General features: G+C 60.6%; 1 protein-coding gene across 9 annotated transcripts in view; it reads right to left on the bottom strand.

The window, feature by feature from the left end:
* Positions 1-4,457: 4,457 nt before the first annotated feature.
* The window catches only part of STK40 (serine/threonine kinase 40), a 39,134-nt gene continuing 24,537 nt past the window's right edge, over positions 4,458-19,054 (bottom strand). For 8 of the 9 annotated variants that reach the window (XM_073902901.1, XM_073902900.1, XM_073902902.1 and 5 more), the window contains 7 exons: positions 18,429-18,481; positions 12,548-12,663; positions 8,683-8,827; positions 8,460-8,579; positions 7,939-8,023; positions 6,562-6,772; positions 4,458-6,014 (listed from right to left, as the gene is read on the bottom strand). In XM_073902901.1, the coding sequence (XP_073759002.1) occupies positions 5,851-6,014; positions 6,562-6,772; positions 7,939-8,023; positions 8,460-8,579; positions 8,683-8,827; positions 12,548-12,663; positions 18,429-18,481 (894 nt within the window). In that variant the 3' untranslated portion in view covers positions 4,458-5,850. Of the gene's footprint in view, positions 6,773-7,938; positions 8,024-8,459; positions 8,580-8,682; positions 8,828-12,547; positions 12,664-18,428; positions 18,482-19,054 lie in introns of all 9 variants that reach the window. The other variant, XM_073902898.1, reaches the window with a different exon arrangement.

Genomic DNA, 19,054 nt, shown 5'->3' with positions numbered 1-19,054 from the left:
CCGGGAGGAGTCTGGGCTGGACACGGGTTTGGGAGCCCTCCACACAGAAGATGGATAGGACTCCCGGGGAGTGGGTGGCATCAGCCTTGGAGCCGGGAGGGACGAGAAGCCGCTGAAGCCCGAGCTCCGGCCGTGCACCCTTGACGGTTCTCCTGGGGGAGGAGTCAGGAGACACCCGTGAGGTGGGAGGCAGAGCCGGATGCGATGAGGATGAACGTGAGGCCAGAATCTAACCACCGGCTGTGCTATCAGTGGGTTTCCGTGGGCGCACGGATTCACGGAATGCCTTCCATCTGTGCGAACATCGGGGTGTGCTGCAGCCGTGCTGTGACCCACCTTGTGTCTTGAGGATGTTGTGCCTCGGTGGGGATGGCGCACACCTGGGTCCTCCTGAGGGGCCACACGCACGCCTCTCTGTATTCATGAGAGCATACAAGTTTCTGGATCGGTGTTAAGCTGTTGCCGCGCTATGCGGATCTCTGGGTATTGCTGACCTGCTGACACGGGTGTCTGTGCCTTGGTGGGTGACGTGTGTGTTGGGAGAGAGTCAGGTGTGACTCAGCCCTGGTGAAGCTGGTGGCCCTGCTGAGCAGAGTGGGGTTTGCGATGCTTACTGGTCCCTTCAGAGACAGGGACACACCAGAGTGTTGCCTTCGCCTAGGGGGATGCATGCGGCCGAGCTAGGCTGGGTGGGAGGAGGAGTAGCCTTGCCCTGGAGGGTTCCAGAGAGGCTGAGGGCTACTCCTGGAGGCCCTGGGGGGTGTGCCCCTTGGCCGTCAGGCCCTCCTGCCGACCTGCCGATCTGCTTTTCTGCCTGCCTCGCTCTGCCCGCCAGCCAGTCTGTAGGCATTCCCGGCCACCTGCTTGCCGGTTGTGCTGGCTGGGATCTCGGCATACCCATCACTCGCCTGCCTGGCTTGCATCCCATCTCTCCACCTGCTGATTTTCTCCCTGTCTGCCGGCCTATGACTGACCTGCTGCCCGTCCACCTGCCCACTGGTTGGCTGCCTCTCTGCTCTCCTGTCAGCCTGTGGGACTAGAGATTTGTCACCTTGGGAGGCCCAGAGAGTGATCCTAAGATGAAACTCAGGAAAGACAGGTCTTTTTTATTTTTTTATTTTTTAAAAATATTTTTATTTATTTGACAGAGAGAGCACAAGCAGGAGAAGCAGCAGAGGGAGAGGGAGGAGCAGGCTCCCCACTGAGCAGGGAGCCTGATGCGGGGCTCGATCCCAGGACCCTGAGATCACGACCTGAGCCGAAGGCAGATGCCTAATGACTGAGTCACCCAGGTGCCCCAAGACAGGTCTTTTTTAATGAAAAAAGTTAAGACAGGTCTCGGTGGGAGGTCAGGGGGTGCTGAGGGACCCAGAGCCTCTGGGAGGGTTGTCAGGGGGGCTGGAACAGCTCTGCTCCCTTCCTCAGTGGCCAAGCTGGGGGTCTGTTCCTGACACTGGGGCCTTCCCACTGAGGGGTTCAGGGGCTGGCTAGGTCCTAGATGGAGGGAAGAAGGTGACCCACTCATGGCCTCCTTGGACCTGCTCAGTCCTCTGAATGCCTCTCAGCCCCTGGGACAGCCGCTGGGAAGAGGGCCCAGTGAAATTTGCAGAATGAACCATAAGAGTTATGGATATGGAGTGCCCTCCTGGCACCTGGTACTTGGTTGGCTAAGTGCTATGTGCCCTTCATCTTCAGCTCTCCCGGTCACGCTGTGCGGGTCGTAGCGGGACTCCCACCTAACGAGGAGGAAAGTGAGGCTCAGGGGAAGCATGTATGTGTGGTCACATGGCTGTAAGGGCTGGGGCCTGGCTCCCAACCAGTCTTCCACGGGCTGGTTCTGGGTCATGGTTCCCCACCCAGGCAGACCCAAAGCTGCCTCTTCGTGATACTCTGTATTGATCCTTTTATGCTCCTGAAGTGAAATTTGTGGCTAATATACCCACCCCCGCATCTAATTAAAAGTATAAAGAAAATAAAAGGTAATGATATGTATTTGTGGTGTGGTCACTCCCTGGGAACGTGACAGCTCTGAGTGCAGACTGGTGCTGGGACATTGCGGTCATGACAGGGTCGGAAACGGTGAGGCGCTCTTGGTACAGTTCGTGGTACAGTTCGGAGCAACACAAGGTATAGATTCCCTCCACTTTGCACAGTAGTTGCATTCCCCAAAGATTCGGTGTATGTTATGTGTCCACCAGTCCTTTGTGTTTATGTATAAAAGGGAGGTAGATTCTTGGCTCTGGTCATTGTAAACACATTTTCACTCACGTTGTGCAGGATGTAGACTCTGCCTTCCTTGTGGGGCTGTCCCTGGCTCCCACCCTCTAAATGCCAGTAGCACCCTATAATTCTGACGCCCCCCCCCTCCCATGGACACACAGAAAAGAGGCCTGCCCTCATGGAGCTCAGCATCTGAGAAGGGAAGGCAGATAGAATCAACAATCGGACATATGATATCATACCAGGCTGTGGGAAGCACAATGAAGAAACATAAAGAGGAAACCTTAAGGGGTTAGAGAAGGCCAGGTGTTCAGGACAGCCTCTCTGAGGTGACATTTTGAGCAGAGGGAAGTCAGGGAGGCAGCCATGCAAATTATCTGGGGGAAGAGCCTTCCAGAACTAATAGCCCAGGCAAAGGCCTTGAGGTGGAAGCCGGCTCGGCTCTTTCGGGATCAGCAAGGAGCCCAGTGTGGCTGGCACAGGGACGGAGGCGGGGTGCGGCGCCCACAAGTTAGAGAGGGGGCCAGGCGCAGGGCTGTTTGTGGAGCTTTCCAAACCACAGACCGACCTCTGGATGTTATCCTGCCTGGGGCAGAAGCCATCAGAGGTGCTAAGCTGAGGACAAAACCGGGCTTGTAAAAAGGCTCATTCTGTCCTTAGGGACACCTAAGCTTAGTCCTAAACTAAGCTAGGGACAAAACCGGGCTTGTAAAAAGGCTCATTCTGGCTGCCATGTGGCCCCTGGGTGGTTGCGGGGGAAGGGTGGGAGCAGGGAGGCCAGAAAGCAAGAGGGGGCTCAGGGTGGTCGCAAGGGAGCCGTGAGAAGGGTCAGATTCTGCCTGGCCCGTGACAGGATTAGCAGGGGGTTGGACGTGGGGTGGGAGGGGGCGGGGGGGGGGCAACAAGTCAAGGCAAGCTTGGCCTAAGCACCTCGGCCACTGAGCCTCCATTTCCTCCCTTCCCCACTTCAGAGAGCTGGGCAGCTCCAGTCCTGAGGCCGCTGGAGCCCCAGAGGTGGCTCAAACGGCTGGAAACTTCTTCGTTCCTGTTTGACTTCTCAGGAGCACAGGAGGCTGCTGATCCTGCCCCCCCCCCCCCACCTTTCTGCTACTTTCTGCTTCCGTGGCTTCTGGGGCTCGCAATAAAAACTGAGGAGCCATCTGACACGTTGAGATTGAGACCGAGCTCTGGCGTGCGAGCTGTGTGCCCAGCCCGTCCCAGCTGTGGACAGGCGAGTAGGCGAGGCCGGGTCCCTGCCCGCGGGCGGCGGTCTTGGGTGTTGGTGGCCAGTAAGGCTGACCCGTCCGTGCATGTGGCACGGAACGGAGGCTGATCGGGTGCCAGGGGGACGGGAAGGAGGCGGACGTGGGGACGAGACCGGGCGCTGCAGCTGGCAGACCCCCGACGGCTCGCAGAGGAGGGATGGGTCAGAGGAAACGCGCTCAGTGTGTGTAGCCGCGGGAGTGGCCAGGGAGGTGGTGTGCAGGTCCGGGCGAGGGGCCGGGGCGGCTCTGGAGAGTCCGCACAGCCCCAGGGCCGCCTCACTCTTGCTGTGTGCACGCTTGCCTGCGAAGGGGCTCCAGGCGTGGGCTCGGCTCCTTCTATGAGCTGGGGCTGTGTGTGGGCTCCCACTCCTGTGAGTGGGTCTGTCGGGGCGCCGTGGGGGGCTGGGGGAGGGGCCGGCCTACCTTCGGCTGCACACTCCGGTGTTCGAGCCGCAACGTCTAAATTTAGGCAAAGGAAGGAATGAAGAAAGGAAGGAAGGAAGCCCTTTGGCTGCCTATGGAGGGGAGCGAGGGGGGAGGCCAGTGCAGGAAAAGTCCTGCCGAGCCCTTCTCACCCCAGCTGCCCTGGATGGGCGTGGGGGCACATGGGCAGTCTCTGGCTGGGATCCCCCCCGACCCCAGCTGGGGGTTTGGCAGGGAGGGAGGATTGATACTGGGCCAGCCGCAGCCGCCCTGGGACGCCTCCTGCCCGCAAGGGGCCCGGGCTGAGCTAGGGGAGCAGGGCAGTCCCCCGGGGGCACTCCGGAGGGGGGCGGTGCACTAATGGGGCAGGAGAATGCGGGGTAGTTCTGTCCCCTCTTCCACCAAGCGGCTGCGGGGCGGGGGAAGGGTGCGGGGGGGGGGGGGGGGGAGAGCCGAGAGCTGCAGAAAGTCTGCCCTGCCTGGCTGGGGCACGAGGGACAGCGACACCGGGAGAAGGACGAGAACGGCAGACGTACAGGCCACACGGGCTCCAGGTCAGGAAGTTTTATTGCTGACATGCAGGAAGAGTCCCCATGTAGTACAAAAATATGTCTTTATACAAACTTTTTTGTGACTTTTTCTGTTTTGTTTCTTTACAACAGGACCTCTCAGTGTGTGACACCCAGGGAGGGCAGGCCCAGCCTCCTCTCATTTGCTTAGCCACAAAGGTAATCAGACGCAGGGGCTGACCTTGGAGGGCCCCGCCTGTCTGAGAAGGCTCTGCAGACCCCCGAGCATATTGCTTTGAAAAGGAGGAGAAAGCCCACCTGTGGCAAGCAGGCCCAGAGGGTCTCGGCTGAGACCCTCCCGGGAGGACAGTCACAGGGGCTGGGAGCCCTAGGCCAGACTGCATTTCTACTCCCTTGGGAGACTTCTTTTTGAAATAAATATAGAAAAGAGGACATCCCCCGCCCCCGCAGCACGGCACCCTGGCTCTCAGTGGCTGGCCGCTGATGCAGGCAGAGCTTGGTGCTCAGGGGGAGTAAGTGCTGGGCTCAGGCGGGCTCCCGGAGACCCACTGAGGCAGAGGCATGAGGCGCCCAAGTGCTGGGATGGGGGCATGGGGAGGAAGGGGCATGGGCGGCCCTGCTACTGCTGGCAAGAGGTGGCCCCATTTTTTCCAGATGGGGAAACTGAGGCACAAGGAGGTTTGGGAACTTGCCCAAGTCACTCACAGTGAGTCAGCTTTTGGGGAGGGGGCAGCTCACACTCTGGGAAACAAGGTCACACAGGCCTCGGTCACCTCCCCACTGGGGAGCAAGAACAGACAGGAAGGGCCTGAAGGCCCAGGGCTGCCTGGAGGGGAACACTCAGCCTTTCCAGGAGGGCCTGGGGGGATAGGCCAGAGGAGGGGTCTTTGCTTGGCACCGGGCAAGGCCAAGTCCAGTGAGGGAGAGGTGGGAGGGAAGGGCATTCTGGTGAGAACAGTGTTTCTGGCAAGACGGGCATCCACTTCAAAATCTCGGCTCAAAAAGGGCAGCAGGGCTGTTCTCAAGCCAGGCAGAGCCCCCCCCCGCCAGTCCCTACAGCTCTCCCCACGAGCCCCACAGCCCCGATGAAGGGCCCTGGCCAGGGTCTGCTGGGAGAGACCCGACATCCATTATGAGGCAAGAACCGGAGGGGAGATGCCCCCACCGTCCTGTGAACACAGAGGGGTGCGGGGAGCAAGACGAGGCATGCGAGCAGGGCCCACCTGTTCACGGTCGGCCCAGCGCTCCCCTCCCCGCCCGACCACCAGGCACCCCCTTCACATCTGTGTCAACGTCACCTCAGTACCACGGTGCGGGGTGCAGAAAGAAACCAGGGTTAATGCGAGGGTGCAGCACCTCAGAGAAGCTACTGAGATGGGAGAAAGAGAACCAAGTCTAGAAAGGCCTCCCCATCACCAGAAACAGGGGGGACTGGTGGGCTGGAGGTGGAGGGGCCGCCAGGAAGGGGCTTTTGAGCCTGGGGGTGAGAAGGGGGCCCATCTGTGGGCGGTGGGCTCCCTGCTGTCCAGCCAGGTCGGTGGGGGTGGGGGCAGGGCGTGGCCACGGGCCGAGCCACCTAGAGATGGGAGAGAAGTTGGTTTCAGTACAAAAATAAATATATTTGAATTCTGCTTACGATGAGGTGAAGTTTTCCAAAGCTTGGACTGAGGGGCCTGGGGTCAGAAGGGAAGGGACGGACACAGCCTGGGAGGGGGCCTGGGAGGGCCGTGGGGGGTGGGCGTTCATTTTGGGAGCCAGCAGCGAGCTGCGGTTCAGCTTATGGGGGGGGGGGGCGCTGTCCTGGGCGGGCGGCCCCTCTTCCTCCCTCACTCAGTCCAGAGACAGCACGGTTAGAGAGCCAGAGGTAGATTAAAACGTCATGATTAAAAGCAGATTAGTTATCTAGGCTTCTCAGATTAAAAAACCAAACAGTCAAGCGATCATTCCCAAGGTAGCTCCGTGGTACTTCTGCTGACCCCATGTGTGACCTGCGCTGTCCCTGCCCCGTCCCCATTGTCGCAGCCAGTGGGGGGACGGCGGGGGGGGGGGGCTTCGGGCCGCTGGCTGGGGGCTGGGGAGAGGTGGCGGGTGGGGCCAGCACCCAGGGCCAGGGGGCTACTTGCGCAGGTAGCGCTGCGCCAGGATGGCCGCGTCCAGGGGGTTCATGGGCTGCGCGTCGTGGCCCAGCCGCCGCACGGGGGGCACGCTGCCGAACTGCCGCTTGGGCACCCAGCTCCGGGCCTCGTGTCCGGAGCTCTTCTCCTCGGCCAGCAGCAGCTGCTGGCGCATGTAGTTCTCGAACTCGTACTGGGAGCACTCCTCTGTCACCTTGGCCTTTGGGCAGAGCCAGGGACAGGCAGAGTGGCGGGGGAGGGGGGGAGAGGGGGGGGGGAGAGGGGGGGGGGGAGGGGGGGGGGGGGGGGGTTGGAGAGAAGAGCAGGGAATCAGTGTCGGGGGTGACCTGGCTCCAGAGGCCACTATCCCCGGGAGGCCCACAGGGTGGGTCCCCGAAGCCCTCCCGCCAGCCTGGACCTCACCTGCAGCCTGGCCCAGGGGTCGCTCCAGCTAAAGCCCAGGCCTGGGATCCGAGCGGATCCCCCGCTAACTAACCCACTGACCTTGGGGGAGGTCGCATGACCTTGGAAGCCTTAGTTTCCTGAGCTGTGAAGAGGGGCATTAATCTCCCCTCAGAGCTGTTCTCAAGAGCCCCGGGGGTCGGGGGGCCAGTGTGCTCAGCACCTGGGTGGGCCTGGCACAGCCCAGGCAGAGGGCCGCACACTGAAGGAGCAGGTCCCTATGCTGATCATCACAGGGGACAGCAGGGCTCTGCACTCAGACTTGGGGTCTGAGCTGTGTGACCAGGAAAATCACTGCACCTCTCTGAACCTCCTTTTGTGAACAGAGGAGAATACGGCCACACAGGCCTGTGGTGCGGATGGACAGATGCACTGTGGGTGGCATCTAGGTGAGAGAGGGCCTGCCAACTCTCTTGTCAAGGGCCAGGAGGCTCTCCCACCTGCCCAGCATTGGCAGTGGCGCTCTGGGGCAGGGGCAGGGAGGGAAGGTCCTCCCGGCATCTGTCCCACAGCTCTGCTGGCCAAGCCCTGCCCTCCAGGGGGCACCCTAAGACTGCCTGGCAGCTGCTGCCGGGTGCCCAGGTCTGCCCCCATGCCAGGCCCAGCACTTTCTCCAGTGCAGGGAGCAGGAAATGAGAGAAAACTGGGAGAAAATGAATCATCTGGAAAAGGAAGAGCAGAGAGGCTGAGAGAGACCCAGTGAGTCAGCGCAGGGCAGAGCCAGGGCTCCGGCAGGAAGAGGAAGCCGAGAGGGCCAGGCTGGGCCCCCGCCTCCACTGCCCCACGGCCCTCTTGCAGGCTACGGGGCCGCCAGGAGGCAAGGAAGGCCCCAGGCAGCTCAGACCAGGGGGCCTTGCAGCCTGCCGTCCCCGGACTCTGGTCCCTTGGGACTGGGTGACGACTGCTCTGACCTTCCCAACTCACCTCCTGGGAGCTGTCTGCATTGCTCATCTGGTCGTCGATGTCAGGAACCACTTGCAAAGGCCCGCTCAGCGATGACAAGGACTGCCTGCGGGGAGGCGGACGAGTCAGGCTGGCTCCCCGGGCCTGGCCAGCCGGAGCCCCACAGCTCTAAGACTCGGCTGGACTCGACAGACCGGGCTGGGTCCCAGCTCAGCCCCCTCTCGACATGAATGACTCTGTCTCCCAAGCCTCAGTTTTCTCATCCGACAATGGGGGACATTTCTACCGCACAGGCTGCAGTGGAAAGTCAGTGAGGTAATTAATGCCAGTCCTATACTTGTCATCAGCTGGCACGCGGGGGATGCTCGACTCTGAGTTCTGGCGGCACCCTTCCCATCTCGCCCGTGGGGAAAATCTGGAAAACTGACTCTGTCCGGCAAAGAAACAGGCCCGGCCTCAGGCTGCTATCCTGGGTGGGATGGGCAGGGCCTAAGCACGGGCAGAACGCACACTTCCGCCCAGCCCGGCACCTGCCCACTTACCAGGATGCAATGATGGCACTGAGAGCCTCCAGGACGTCGGCGGCAGCGAGGCGCTGCTGGGGATCGAGGACCAGCAGTTTCCGGATGAGACACACGGTGTTCTCGGAAACGCGCCCGTCCCTGATGCGGTAGAGGGAGAGGGCTCAGGCGGTGCCTGGGGCTGCTGGCTCTCTCCAACCCACCACTTTGGTGTTTCCGCCCCTCCCCAGGGAGTGGGACTCACTCAGGGATGGTGTACTCTGCGGCCTTGATCTTGCGGAAGAGCTCCTGCGGGATGCTGTCGTAGAAGGGGAACTGGCCATAAAGCATGGTGAAGAGCACCACGCCCAGGGCCCACATGTCGCTCGGCTTGCCCCGGTACGGCCGGCCTGTGAGGCACACGGACACACGCACACTCAGCCCAGGCCCGGGGAAGGGCGAGGCCCCGGGCTTCCCTCAGCTTACCAGCCCCGCGCCTGAGATCCTACCACGGGAGCCCCGCGCTTCCTCCCAGGATGATGCCCCACCTCGGAGTGACCACCGAGGAGAAGGGACTACACTTGGCCTTGTGCAGGCCACCCACTGGCATACCAGCCCTGCTCTGCCAGACAGCAAGCTCTTGGGGCTGGGCCTGGGTCTATGGCCCTGGCACCTCGCCAAGCAGCTCACAGAGCAGGCGGCCAGGAGTGTGTGTGTGGAACCAAGAGCTAACCGGCTCTGGGCCGGTCGGCCACCCCTGCCCCAGTCCCCATCCCTTCGCCCCAGAGCGCTTCACCCTGTCTGCGAGGATCCCCTCCCCTGTTTACTTCCCATCTCCCCTGCGAGAAGGTAAGTTCTCAGATGCAGGCGCCCTCTGCTTGGCGCTGAGCCCCGGTGCCCAGCAGGACTCCAATATTTGCTAGAGGAATGAATATCCATTTAAGGGACCTCTCTGTGCCGCTTCCCTCCCTGCAGAAGGGAGCGAGCATTTAAGCAAGCGCCACACTGGGATGGCATTGGAAGATATGCTCTCATTTCTTTACACCTCCGCCCAACTCCATGAATTATTTTCTCTCCTCTTCCAAAATGAGGCACAGGATGTCACCTGTCCACCACCACACAGTTGACTGGAGAAGCCCGGCTCCGCCGGCTCTCAGGGCAAGCCATTATCTACCGCCTCCCATTGGCAAGCAATACAACACCTCAAGCCTTGCGAAGTTCCCCACCCACCCAGTCTCTGGGACAGCAGACTCAGCAGGAGCCCAGATCCTAGAATGTGACTCAGCTCCCCCACGGGTGTGGAAGAGATGCTGCCGGGCACCTCACTGTCCTCTCCCAGGACAACCAGGATCCCTCCTATGGGTCCTGAAGCCGCCTGGATGGCGACAAATGCCTTTGGGGTAGAGGGTACTGGTTCTGGAGGGCTCTCCAGGGCCACTGAAGGTCAAGCAGCTTAACCAGGTGGGTGTGTACTGCACATGTGCATGGAAGTATCCTTACAGGCCTTGGCCTGTGCCTCCAGAAGGTACCACGGGTGTCCCTGACCTAGGCTATTACTTCATCTGTGAAATGGGGCCAGGACGCTGACCTCACAGGACACACAGGGCTCACAGGGCTGCTTGGGGAGTGAGCTGCTTTTTGCCCTGGCTGGTACAGTAGGCGATTTTGTGGAGATGAGCCTCTGCTAAGCTTTCTCTAAGGCTGTGTCACCCTGGCCCCTTTCCAATCCCCGGGGCCAAAGAGCAGTGTGGATGGCCTTGTGCAGCAGACCCCATGGTCAACCCCATGGTCAACCCCATGGGCAACCCCAGGGCAACCCCGTTCTCCTGGACCGTGCTCTGCCATGTGGGGTCATCACCAGAGTTCACTGAGCCACGACTCTTAGCTGCTGTGGCTGCAGGCGGTGTGGGTTCCCTCAGCCTGAGCCCCAGGACTTCTGCCCTGGCCTGGATGGGAGCTGAACAGCCCCCTCCAGCAGAAAAGCTCCCCCGGGAGCTCTGCCTGGGCAGGTGACCTTGCCCGGAGCTTTGGCTTCCGAGGAGATTGAATTTCAAGCCTTCCTTTCTGTAATGATAATGCCAGCTAATGTTAATTAGCCAGACAGCAGGTTAAAGGCCTTCTTTAATCCCACGGACCTTATGAAGCGGGGGCTATTATCATCCCAATTTTATAGATGTGAAACTTGAGGCCCAGAGAAGTCAGTAACTTTTCCAAGGTGACACAGTTATTGACCAGACTATAACTCTATGCGGGCAAGGTCCTGTTTGCCTTTTCACAGCCCTGGGCCTGATGCCTGAGGCTGTGCTTGGAACGCAGTACCAACAAAGTGGCAGGCCTCGACTCAGAGCCCGCAAGGCGGGACGTGTAGTCATCATCCTGCTTCAACCTCTTAACCATGTGCGGAGGCAGCAGCGCGTCCCATTTTGACCCAGGAGGAGACGGGGGCTCAGAGAAGGGGGCTGAAGGCCAGAACAAGAGCCGGATCTCGGGTCTCCGGGTCTAGGACTCTCTGAAGCAGTGGGTCCCTCTGTTTCGTCCTCTGGGACCCACATGAAGCTGGAAGAGCCAGGGAGAGGCCCCGGGCAGCCAAAGGAAGTGCATGCACGGGGAGGCCCCTGGCCTGGTGTGGCGGAGGTGGCCTGACCACAGCCAGCCCTTCCAGCCCCAGCGCGCACAGTCACAGGCCCCAGCTCGTAGGCTTGTGCTGAGGGAGGAGCCTGGTGCATCGTCCTTGCTCTGTCACCCACAAGGATGCTTTGAGGAATCTCATGGAGGGTGTCCAGGCTGGGCTGGTCCCTGGGGAGTTGGGGTGCAGCCCTACCACCTGGCTCCCTCTAGCAGAGGCCATGGTGACTCCAACCCCAGGATGTCGGTGACCATGATCAGTCACCATGTTGACTCCATGGTGTGTCAACCTCAAGGTCCCGGGGGAGGGGGAGGTGGCAGCACGGCCTGGGAAAGGCCTGGCACTGCAGCAGAAGCCTCAGCGGGGAGAGATCTCCAATGTGTGATAATGCTTTGGTGAGTGTGCTGGCCTGGGGATGCTGGCCCCAGAGGCACCCTGGAACCTCCGTGTGGAAGGGATGGGAGCAGACCTGAAGCCCTTGGTTCCCTAAGTATCGGGACAGAAAGCCCCAATCTGGCAAAGGACACAGGGAAAGGAAAGAAAGCATCCTGGGGAACATGGGCTTGGGCAGGAGGCTGGCCGAGCCGTGAGCCTCAGTTCTCAGGTTTACTCTTAGCTATGACAAGGGGACTTGGAATCTTTACCTCACAGGGTAGCTGTGGGTTCTTAAGCAGGTGATGCAGGTCATGTGCTCAGCACAGTGCCTGGTACTTAGCAATAGGATCAGTGGCTAATCGGTGCATAACTGGCTTTTTTATTTTGTGTGCTGGCTGTTTCATTCCCACTAGAAAGTCAGCTCAGCGTTCACGGAAGCAGGGAGATCTGTGTGCCTGTTCACTGTTGTATCTGAAGTGTCTAGAACAGGGCCTTCTACATGGTAGGCCCTTGGAAAATTCGGGCAGGAGGGAGGGGAGATGAAGGAAGGAAGGAAGGAACGGAGGGACGGAGGGACGGAGGAAGGTGGGAAGGAAGGCACTAATGAAGGAACAGAACAAAGGGAGAGAGGTCTTGAAGACCTGCTCATGGCTTCCTTTCACACTTGAAAGGTGGGATGCTGTTCTCCAGGGCACTTCCCTCGGGCCTTGCTGGTCTGGCCTCCGCCCACCCCTCTGGCCTCCCCTTGAACCAGGCCCCCTGCCTGAGCCCCAGCCACAGCTGCTGTGCTACCCCCTCCCAGTCACACCCGAGTCCTTATCTGTCCTTGCAATCACAGCTCAAATGTCACTTCCTCAGGGAAGTCCTTCAAGTGCTCATTGTTCACACTCACAGAAATAATCTCAGAGTCATTAACCCTGCACCAGAGTGAGGATTACCATCTGCCTCCCCCAGAAGACCCCAGATTTTGTACACAGACAGACAGTACTGGTCTGGACCACCGCTGAACCCCCAGCACGTAGCCCAGGCTTCCCCCTCGCCACACACACGCTCTGCTGAAGGAATGAGCCACTGTGGGGCCCGGTGGTGCGGAGCCCTTGGGGCCCGCTGCCTGGCTCGCCACACGTACCGCTGAGCACATCTGGGCTGATGTAGGCAGGGCTCCCCCTCTGGTCCTTCAGCAGGTCCCCCTCGCTCACGAGATGCTTCCCGAGGCAGAAGTTGGTGATGGTTATCCGATGTGTCCTGGGAGCAGGGGGCAGAGAATGAACAAATTTTGTGTTGTACCCGCAGGCACCCAACTGCCCCCCCACCCCGGCTCGCCAAGGGAGCAAAGGACTCACACCACATCCCTTCCTGCCCCCCGGGTCCCCACTGCCTTCCCTGTGGCTGCATGAGCAGTGCCATTGCGGCTGCTGAGCTGTCCCCTCGGCACCTGGGATCAGAGGCACTGAGTCACTCTGACCCAGTGAGTGCTCCAGAGGTGCTCCCCGGAACATGCTGTCCGGGCTGAGCCTTGGGGCCACAGCTTAGGACTCAGAACGATTTGCAGAGACTTCCCAAAACCACCTCACGGAACATGGACATTTGGAATGACTGGAGCTCTAGTTCGGCTCCCTCATTTACATACAATGACAAGGAAGGTCAGCAGGGCTCTGGAGTCCACCCACGGGGGCCACTTTTGTCCCCCTGGTCGATCCCTTTGGTCATCACCCTGGTCATTGTCAATCAGCATCCCGGACAGTACTAAAAACGAATGCCTACAGAGCACTTAGCAGGTACAGGCCCTGGCTTGTGGGTCCGATATGGACTGTTTGCATTCACCCCTCGCAGGTGATGCAGTTTAGGTACAGAAAAACGAAGGGACCTGCTCAGGGTCATGGGGCTAGTGAACAGGATCCAAGCCTGGGTCTGCCTGACCCCAGAGCCTGCACTCTGGACGGCCACCAGTTGGTACCTACATGTCCCTGGGCACTGCCCAGCCTCTCAATTTCCCTTCAATTCCATCAAAGCTAACTCAGCCCTTGTCTTGGACTTCAGACTCTCCTTGGACCTAGAAGACCCCAGACTCCCTGGTCAGAGAGTCATGGGCGAGAGCAGCTTAGGGCTCAGATCCCTTTATGAAACTCACAATGTACACAAAAGGAAGAGGCCCAGGGAGGATGCCTTACTCCATACCTGGGCGGTGGGGGTGGGCAGCCCCTCCAAGAGGCCCTGTCGGGGAGGACCAGTGAGAAAGGGCACCTCTCCACCCACACGGGGCAGGGGCCACCTGCCCGGCTCCATGTCACCTGGCTGGGCAGAGAAGCCGGAGGACGGCAGGAAGGGCAGCCCTCTGAGGGGCCTCCCACCGCCTCTCACTGGCCGAGTCTCCAGGGTGAAGAGGGGGTCGGCTTAGAGGTACAGGGTGTGTGGGGCTGAGCATGGAATTCCCCAGAAGCTGTGACCAACAGGCTCGGCGAGCCCTTCGGCTATCTCGGGGAATTCTGCTGGCAAAGGGCTTGGTACAAAACAAAGGTTAGTCTGTCCTCTGCAATCCAAATGGAAACCTCGACTCTCGCTCTGCACACAGGCCTGCCCTGTCAGATGCCACAGCAATCTGCCCGGTGGCCCCCCAGGGCAGCCAGGGCTGGAGAGTGCAGGCAAAGGGTCTGGCCAAGGACACCGTGTCAGGAAGTGGATTGCTCCAGCTCTGGGCTGCCCATGTCACTGCCCTGGATCTGGGACTGTGCATCTGCAAGGCCCCCACAGAGCAGAAGGCCCACGGTCCGTCCCCCTACCTCAGCCGGCTGCCGCAGCGGGCAGTGTCTTCTGCAGGGGCTCCCTGAGGCACAAGATGCTGGGAGGGTACTGCTCAGGGCAGGGTCTGGGGAGCTTGGAAGTTGGGATGCCTGGGTCCCAGGCCCAGCTCGGCCGTTCCCTTGGCTGCAGGACCATGGGTACCTCATTTAATCTCTAATTAAACCTGTTTCCTTATCGCCAAATGGAGAATATTAGCTGTGTGAGGGCTGTGTGAGGATGTGACAAGAAGACAACCTCCGGGAAGGCACAGAGCCGGGGACCTGGCAACTAGTAACTGACTGCTAATGGCTAGCTCGGATTACCCTCTCCTCCTCAGACGGGGGGGCATGGCTGGCTAGTGATGGGACACCCCAGGAAAGAGCCCATCTGAGGCGGCAGGCGAGGGGAGCCACACTGCGGCCACAGGCCCCGGAGTGAGCAGGCCAGGGCGGGCTGGGCTTCCCACCAGCCGTGCCGCCGGCCTTGCTGCCCTCCGGGCCTGGGCCTGGGCCAGGGGCGCGAGGACACCGTGTGTGGCTGCGCGGCGGGTGGCGGGGCCGAGCTGGCCCATGGCGCCGAGGGTCCTGGAGGCTGGCCCACAGGAAACCACACGATCAGCTCCGAGCCCTCCCGAAGCCTGGCCACACTCCCCGGCCCTGCCACGACTGCCCAAGGCGGCGGGTGGCGCCCAGACCCTTGGGAGCCCCGGTGGCGGCAGGGGGCAAGGGCAGTGGGGTTGAAGGGAGGCAGCTCTGCGTGAGTCACTCTTTAGTTATGGCCCTTTGGGCTACCAGCATTTTTCTCCTTTTCTAGGAACTTGGTGTGCAACTTGCTTGCCCAAAAAGAAAGGAGGAAGGAGAAAGAACCCACAGCAGACCTCATATAACCCCAAAAGGGTATTTCAGGTTTCAACCCTTGCCTTTTCTCCCAGGCAGGGTAAACTCGTCATGGTAGCCGCCTTGCAAACACTTCTCCCTGTTTCCTCCCCTGAAGCCGCTCCGTTCTGTGAGCAACAGAGGAGGCCTCCGGCTTGGAGTCAGGGCCTCGGCCTGGCAGGCAGGCGGGGGCTAGAGCTCCTCCAGGTCGGCCTTCGAACTCTGCAGGGGTGCGAACGAGAAGGCAGGGGTGTGCCTGCAGACGCTCACGGGGCAGGGTGCGGCGCTCGCGCTCGGTCCCCCTGCGCTACTGCCGGAGCACCACGAGTCAAGTGAGGGGCGGCCAGAACCTCCGTCTGCCCCAACACCCCAAAAAGGGGATCAGATGAGAGGCAACGCAGCCAAGACACAGGGTGTGAGAGGGGTACTGGTGCTCCTCAATCCGAGGGAAACTCACGGGTGCACATCCACATGGGCACACGCACACACACACAGGGAGCTGCACACGGGCACACACACAGGCACACACACACACAGGGAGCTGCACACCGGCACACACACACACACACGGGCGCACACGCACACACGGGCACACACACATGGAGCTGCACATGGAGCTGCACACAGGCGCACATGCACACACACACAGGGAGCTGCACACGGGCACACACACACGGGCACACATGGCGCACACACACACGGGCACACACACACACACACGGGCACACAGACACGGAGCTGCACACGGGCGCACATGCACACACGGGCACACACACATGGAGCTGCACACAGGCGCACATGCACACACACACGGGCGCACACACACAGGGAGCTGCACACGGGCACACACGGGCACACACACACGGGCACACATGGCGCACACACACACGGAGCTGCACCCAGGCACACACACACGGGCACACACACACACAGGCACACACACACACAGGGGCGCACACACAGGGAGCTGCACGCGGGCGCACACACACACGGAGCTGCACACGGGCACACACACATGGGCACACACACACGGGTGCACACACACACGGGCACACACACATACGCACACACGAGGAGCCACTGCTGGTACTCGAGAGGGGCTGGACTTCCCGACTATATTCCTGGGAGCGAGGTGGCCTGGGGATGGGGGTGGGGGGACTTCTGTGGTCGGCGGCACAGGGGCCCAGTGCACGCTCCCACAAGCACCCTCGGGCTGCTCAGTTGGCTCAGTTAGAGCCGGCGCGGGGCTGCGGGGGAAGGCTGCAGAGGACGTGGGCTCCGCAGCCGGATGCACTTACGTGGTCAAAAAACATGCCCCCTCTGTGTGAGCAGTGAGCCTGCCGTCCAGAGCAGGATGGTACTGGGCCAACGTCCCACAGAAGACCGGGGCCGCAAGTCCAAATAAGACGACGCACCCTCAGGGCTGGCGGGGTCCAGGTTCTCTAGCACCTGAGTCCCCCGCCCGGGCTCACTGCCGGCCCTTGCCAGCCGCCCAACCCCCAGCAGGCCCTGTCCCCTGGGAAGCGAGCTACAGGCCGTCCCGCACGCGGGGCACTTACGACGGGCCCAGCCCCGTGAGGCGCTTCCACGTCTCAGGCCAGTCTCTGCAGGGAGGTTTAATCACCTCCACCTCCACAGAGGAGGAAACGGAAGCTCAGAGAAGGGCTTGCTAGCACAGCAGCCTCTCGATACGCTGATGATACGCTGATGAACCCATCACCCAACACGTAATCAAATGAACTCCATGGTCTTGAGCGGAATGAAGAGGCAGCGCTGGGCTACGGGCCAGGTCTGACCCCTGAGCTTCCCCAGCTCCCTCCCTCAGCCCATCAGGGGTTCCAGCAGCCCTGGAATTTTGGCTTCCTGCAAATCGTTACTCATCCTTCAGGAAACCGACTCAGATGGCCAGAGTCTCTGCCCACCTCCCCGGGCCCCCAGCCAGTGCTTTCTGGTCGGTGCCCCATTGCACGGTGGCTCTGGGAGATGGTCCGTCTGTGGCCCTGATGCTGGCTGGTGGTGGCAGAAGGGCGGTGATCTCCCCATGGTGTCGGGGGGAGGGGTCTGGTCCCCAGGGGCCTATCTCCCTGCAGCTTCTTCTCTCGTGCCTGCTGTGGCTCTGGCCACTTCACAGGGACAGCGGGCCCCCTCGTGAGTGGGTGGCCACATTAGGGAACAAGTCACCACCACACCGCTTCTGCTGTGAGACTGGTGCCTGCCATTTGCGAGCCCTCAGACCCACCTCAACGCCTGGCAGTGAGCGGGTGGCAAGGTGTTGGCTCTCCCCGGAGACAGCAAGGGAGGCAGCGGGCCCTTCCCAGCCCTGCACGTCTATGGTCATGGTGGTGCCTGCCGGCGGTCCTGGGCCCCTATGAGGCTGGGGCCCCTCCAGCTGGGGAGAGGGGTGATAGCCTGTGGCCGGGGCCTCGTGGGATCTCCCTCTGCCACTGATGGACTGAGGGTGCTAGGGTGAGCCGCCCAGACCCCCTCTGAGATCGAGGCACTTTCTCCCTGCTGCTGAGAGTGATGGCTCCTGACCACTCATAGCTGCATCCTTTTCTGGGAAGCCCCCTTAGCCAAAGGAAGCTGCCCTGGCCACGGCTAGCCCACCCTGCCCTGGGCACAGCCTGCGTTCTGAGGCTGGTCGCAGTGGGCGTCCAGGGCCATGAGCCCCCTTGCCTCAATTTGGGGTATCTGAAGGGCCCCTGGCTCTTGAGTTTTCCAGGCTGAGGCCCTATTGTGACTGTACCACAGCTCTGCTTCTCCCTCTGCCCAATCCCACCCTTTGCCCCAAGAGCACTTCTTAGTAAACCTGCACACACATCTCAGAGTGTGTTTCCTGGGAATCCGACCTATGACGAGAACTCATTTTGCTCACCTGTCATTCCTTCACTAATTTCTCCATTTTTTATAGTCATTTACTGAGCACCCACTAGATACACACAAATGAATGGTCCAAGGAAGATCTCTGGAATTCTTCTCAGAGCTCCCTTTCTGTGGCCTGTGGCCTTTAAGACTCCCCTTCTTTTTTTTAGGCAGGCTCCATGCCCAGCCTGGAACCGAATGTGGAGCCTGAACTCACAACCCTGAGATCAAGACCTGAGCCGAGATCAAGAGTTGGATGCTCAACCGACGGAGCCACCCAGGGGCCCCTAAGACTCCTCTCCTTCTAAGCAAGCACCATATTCCCACGTGGCAAAAGGCCGAAGCAGGTGTCCCATCCTCCAGGCCCTGGGATTCTCCTGCAGAAGCGGGCTGGTGTGAGTTGGAAACAGGGGGCACTGGAGGGCACTGGGTAGCTGAAGCATGTAGCCCGTGCCAGCCGCAAGGTCACATCCCGACAGAGGAGGGTCTTACCTCTTATTGAGCACCATGTTCCCAAGCTTCAGGTCTCTGTGCACGATGTTTTTCTGGAAAAGGAATAGGCACATGGCTTGGACCATGAAGGACAGAGCCAGGGTTGGGCCCAGCCTGTAAGATGTGGGCTCTTCAGGGCTCTTCAGGGGTTTGGGGAGGCAGGAAAAAGGCTCTACAACGTCTCTTTGGGCTCCTGCCTTGATTTGTCAGCACAGACAGATCAGGACTGTTCTAAGGCCTCATCAGCCATGGGTAGGGATAGGGGGATATGCGAACCCAGGCAGTCTCTGCCCTACCGGGGCGGTTTCCCCAGCTTTCTCCCCTCAGCGGCAGCCAGCAGGGAAAACCACTCCTCCCTCCGCCTCCAGCAAACACCCTGCCGAGAAAAACAGTAGCATCTGCTCGGATCTGCGGTCAGAGGTGAACGCTCACGGTTCTGGTGACCAAGTAGTGCAGGCTCAGCCTGCAGAAGCTGTGTGCCTGGAAGAGGCCCAGGCTCTCCTCACCGCACCTTGGGGTGCCTGACACCCCAACCCTAGGGAAAGCGGACAGGCTGTGGCTGCCCGAGGGGCATCCCACCGTCGTCACCTCCGCTGGGAGACTACAGGCTAGCCTCTCAAAGACAG

The sequence above is a fragment of the Callorhinus ursinus genome, unplaced genomic scaffold (genome assembly GCF_003265705.2).
Source record: "Callorhinus ursinus isolate GAN/ISIS: 27379988/994484 unplaced genomic scaffold, GSC_fseal_2.0 scaffold18, whole genome shotgun sequence".
NCBI lineage: Eukaryota > Metazoa > Chordata > Mammalia > Carnivora > Otariidae > Callorhinus > Callorhinus ursinus.
Note: the sequence above shows the minus strand (reverse complement) of the source record. Positions and strands in the feature narration are given on the sequence as shown.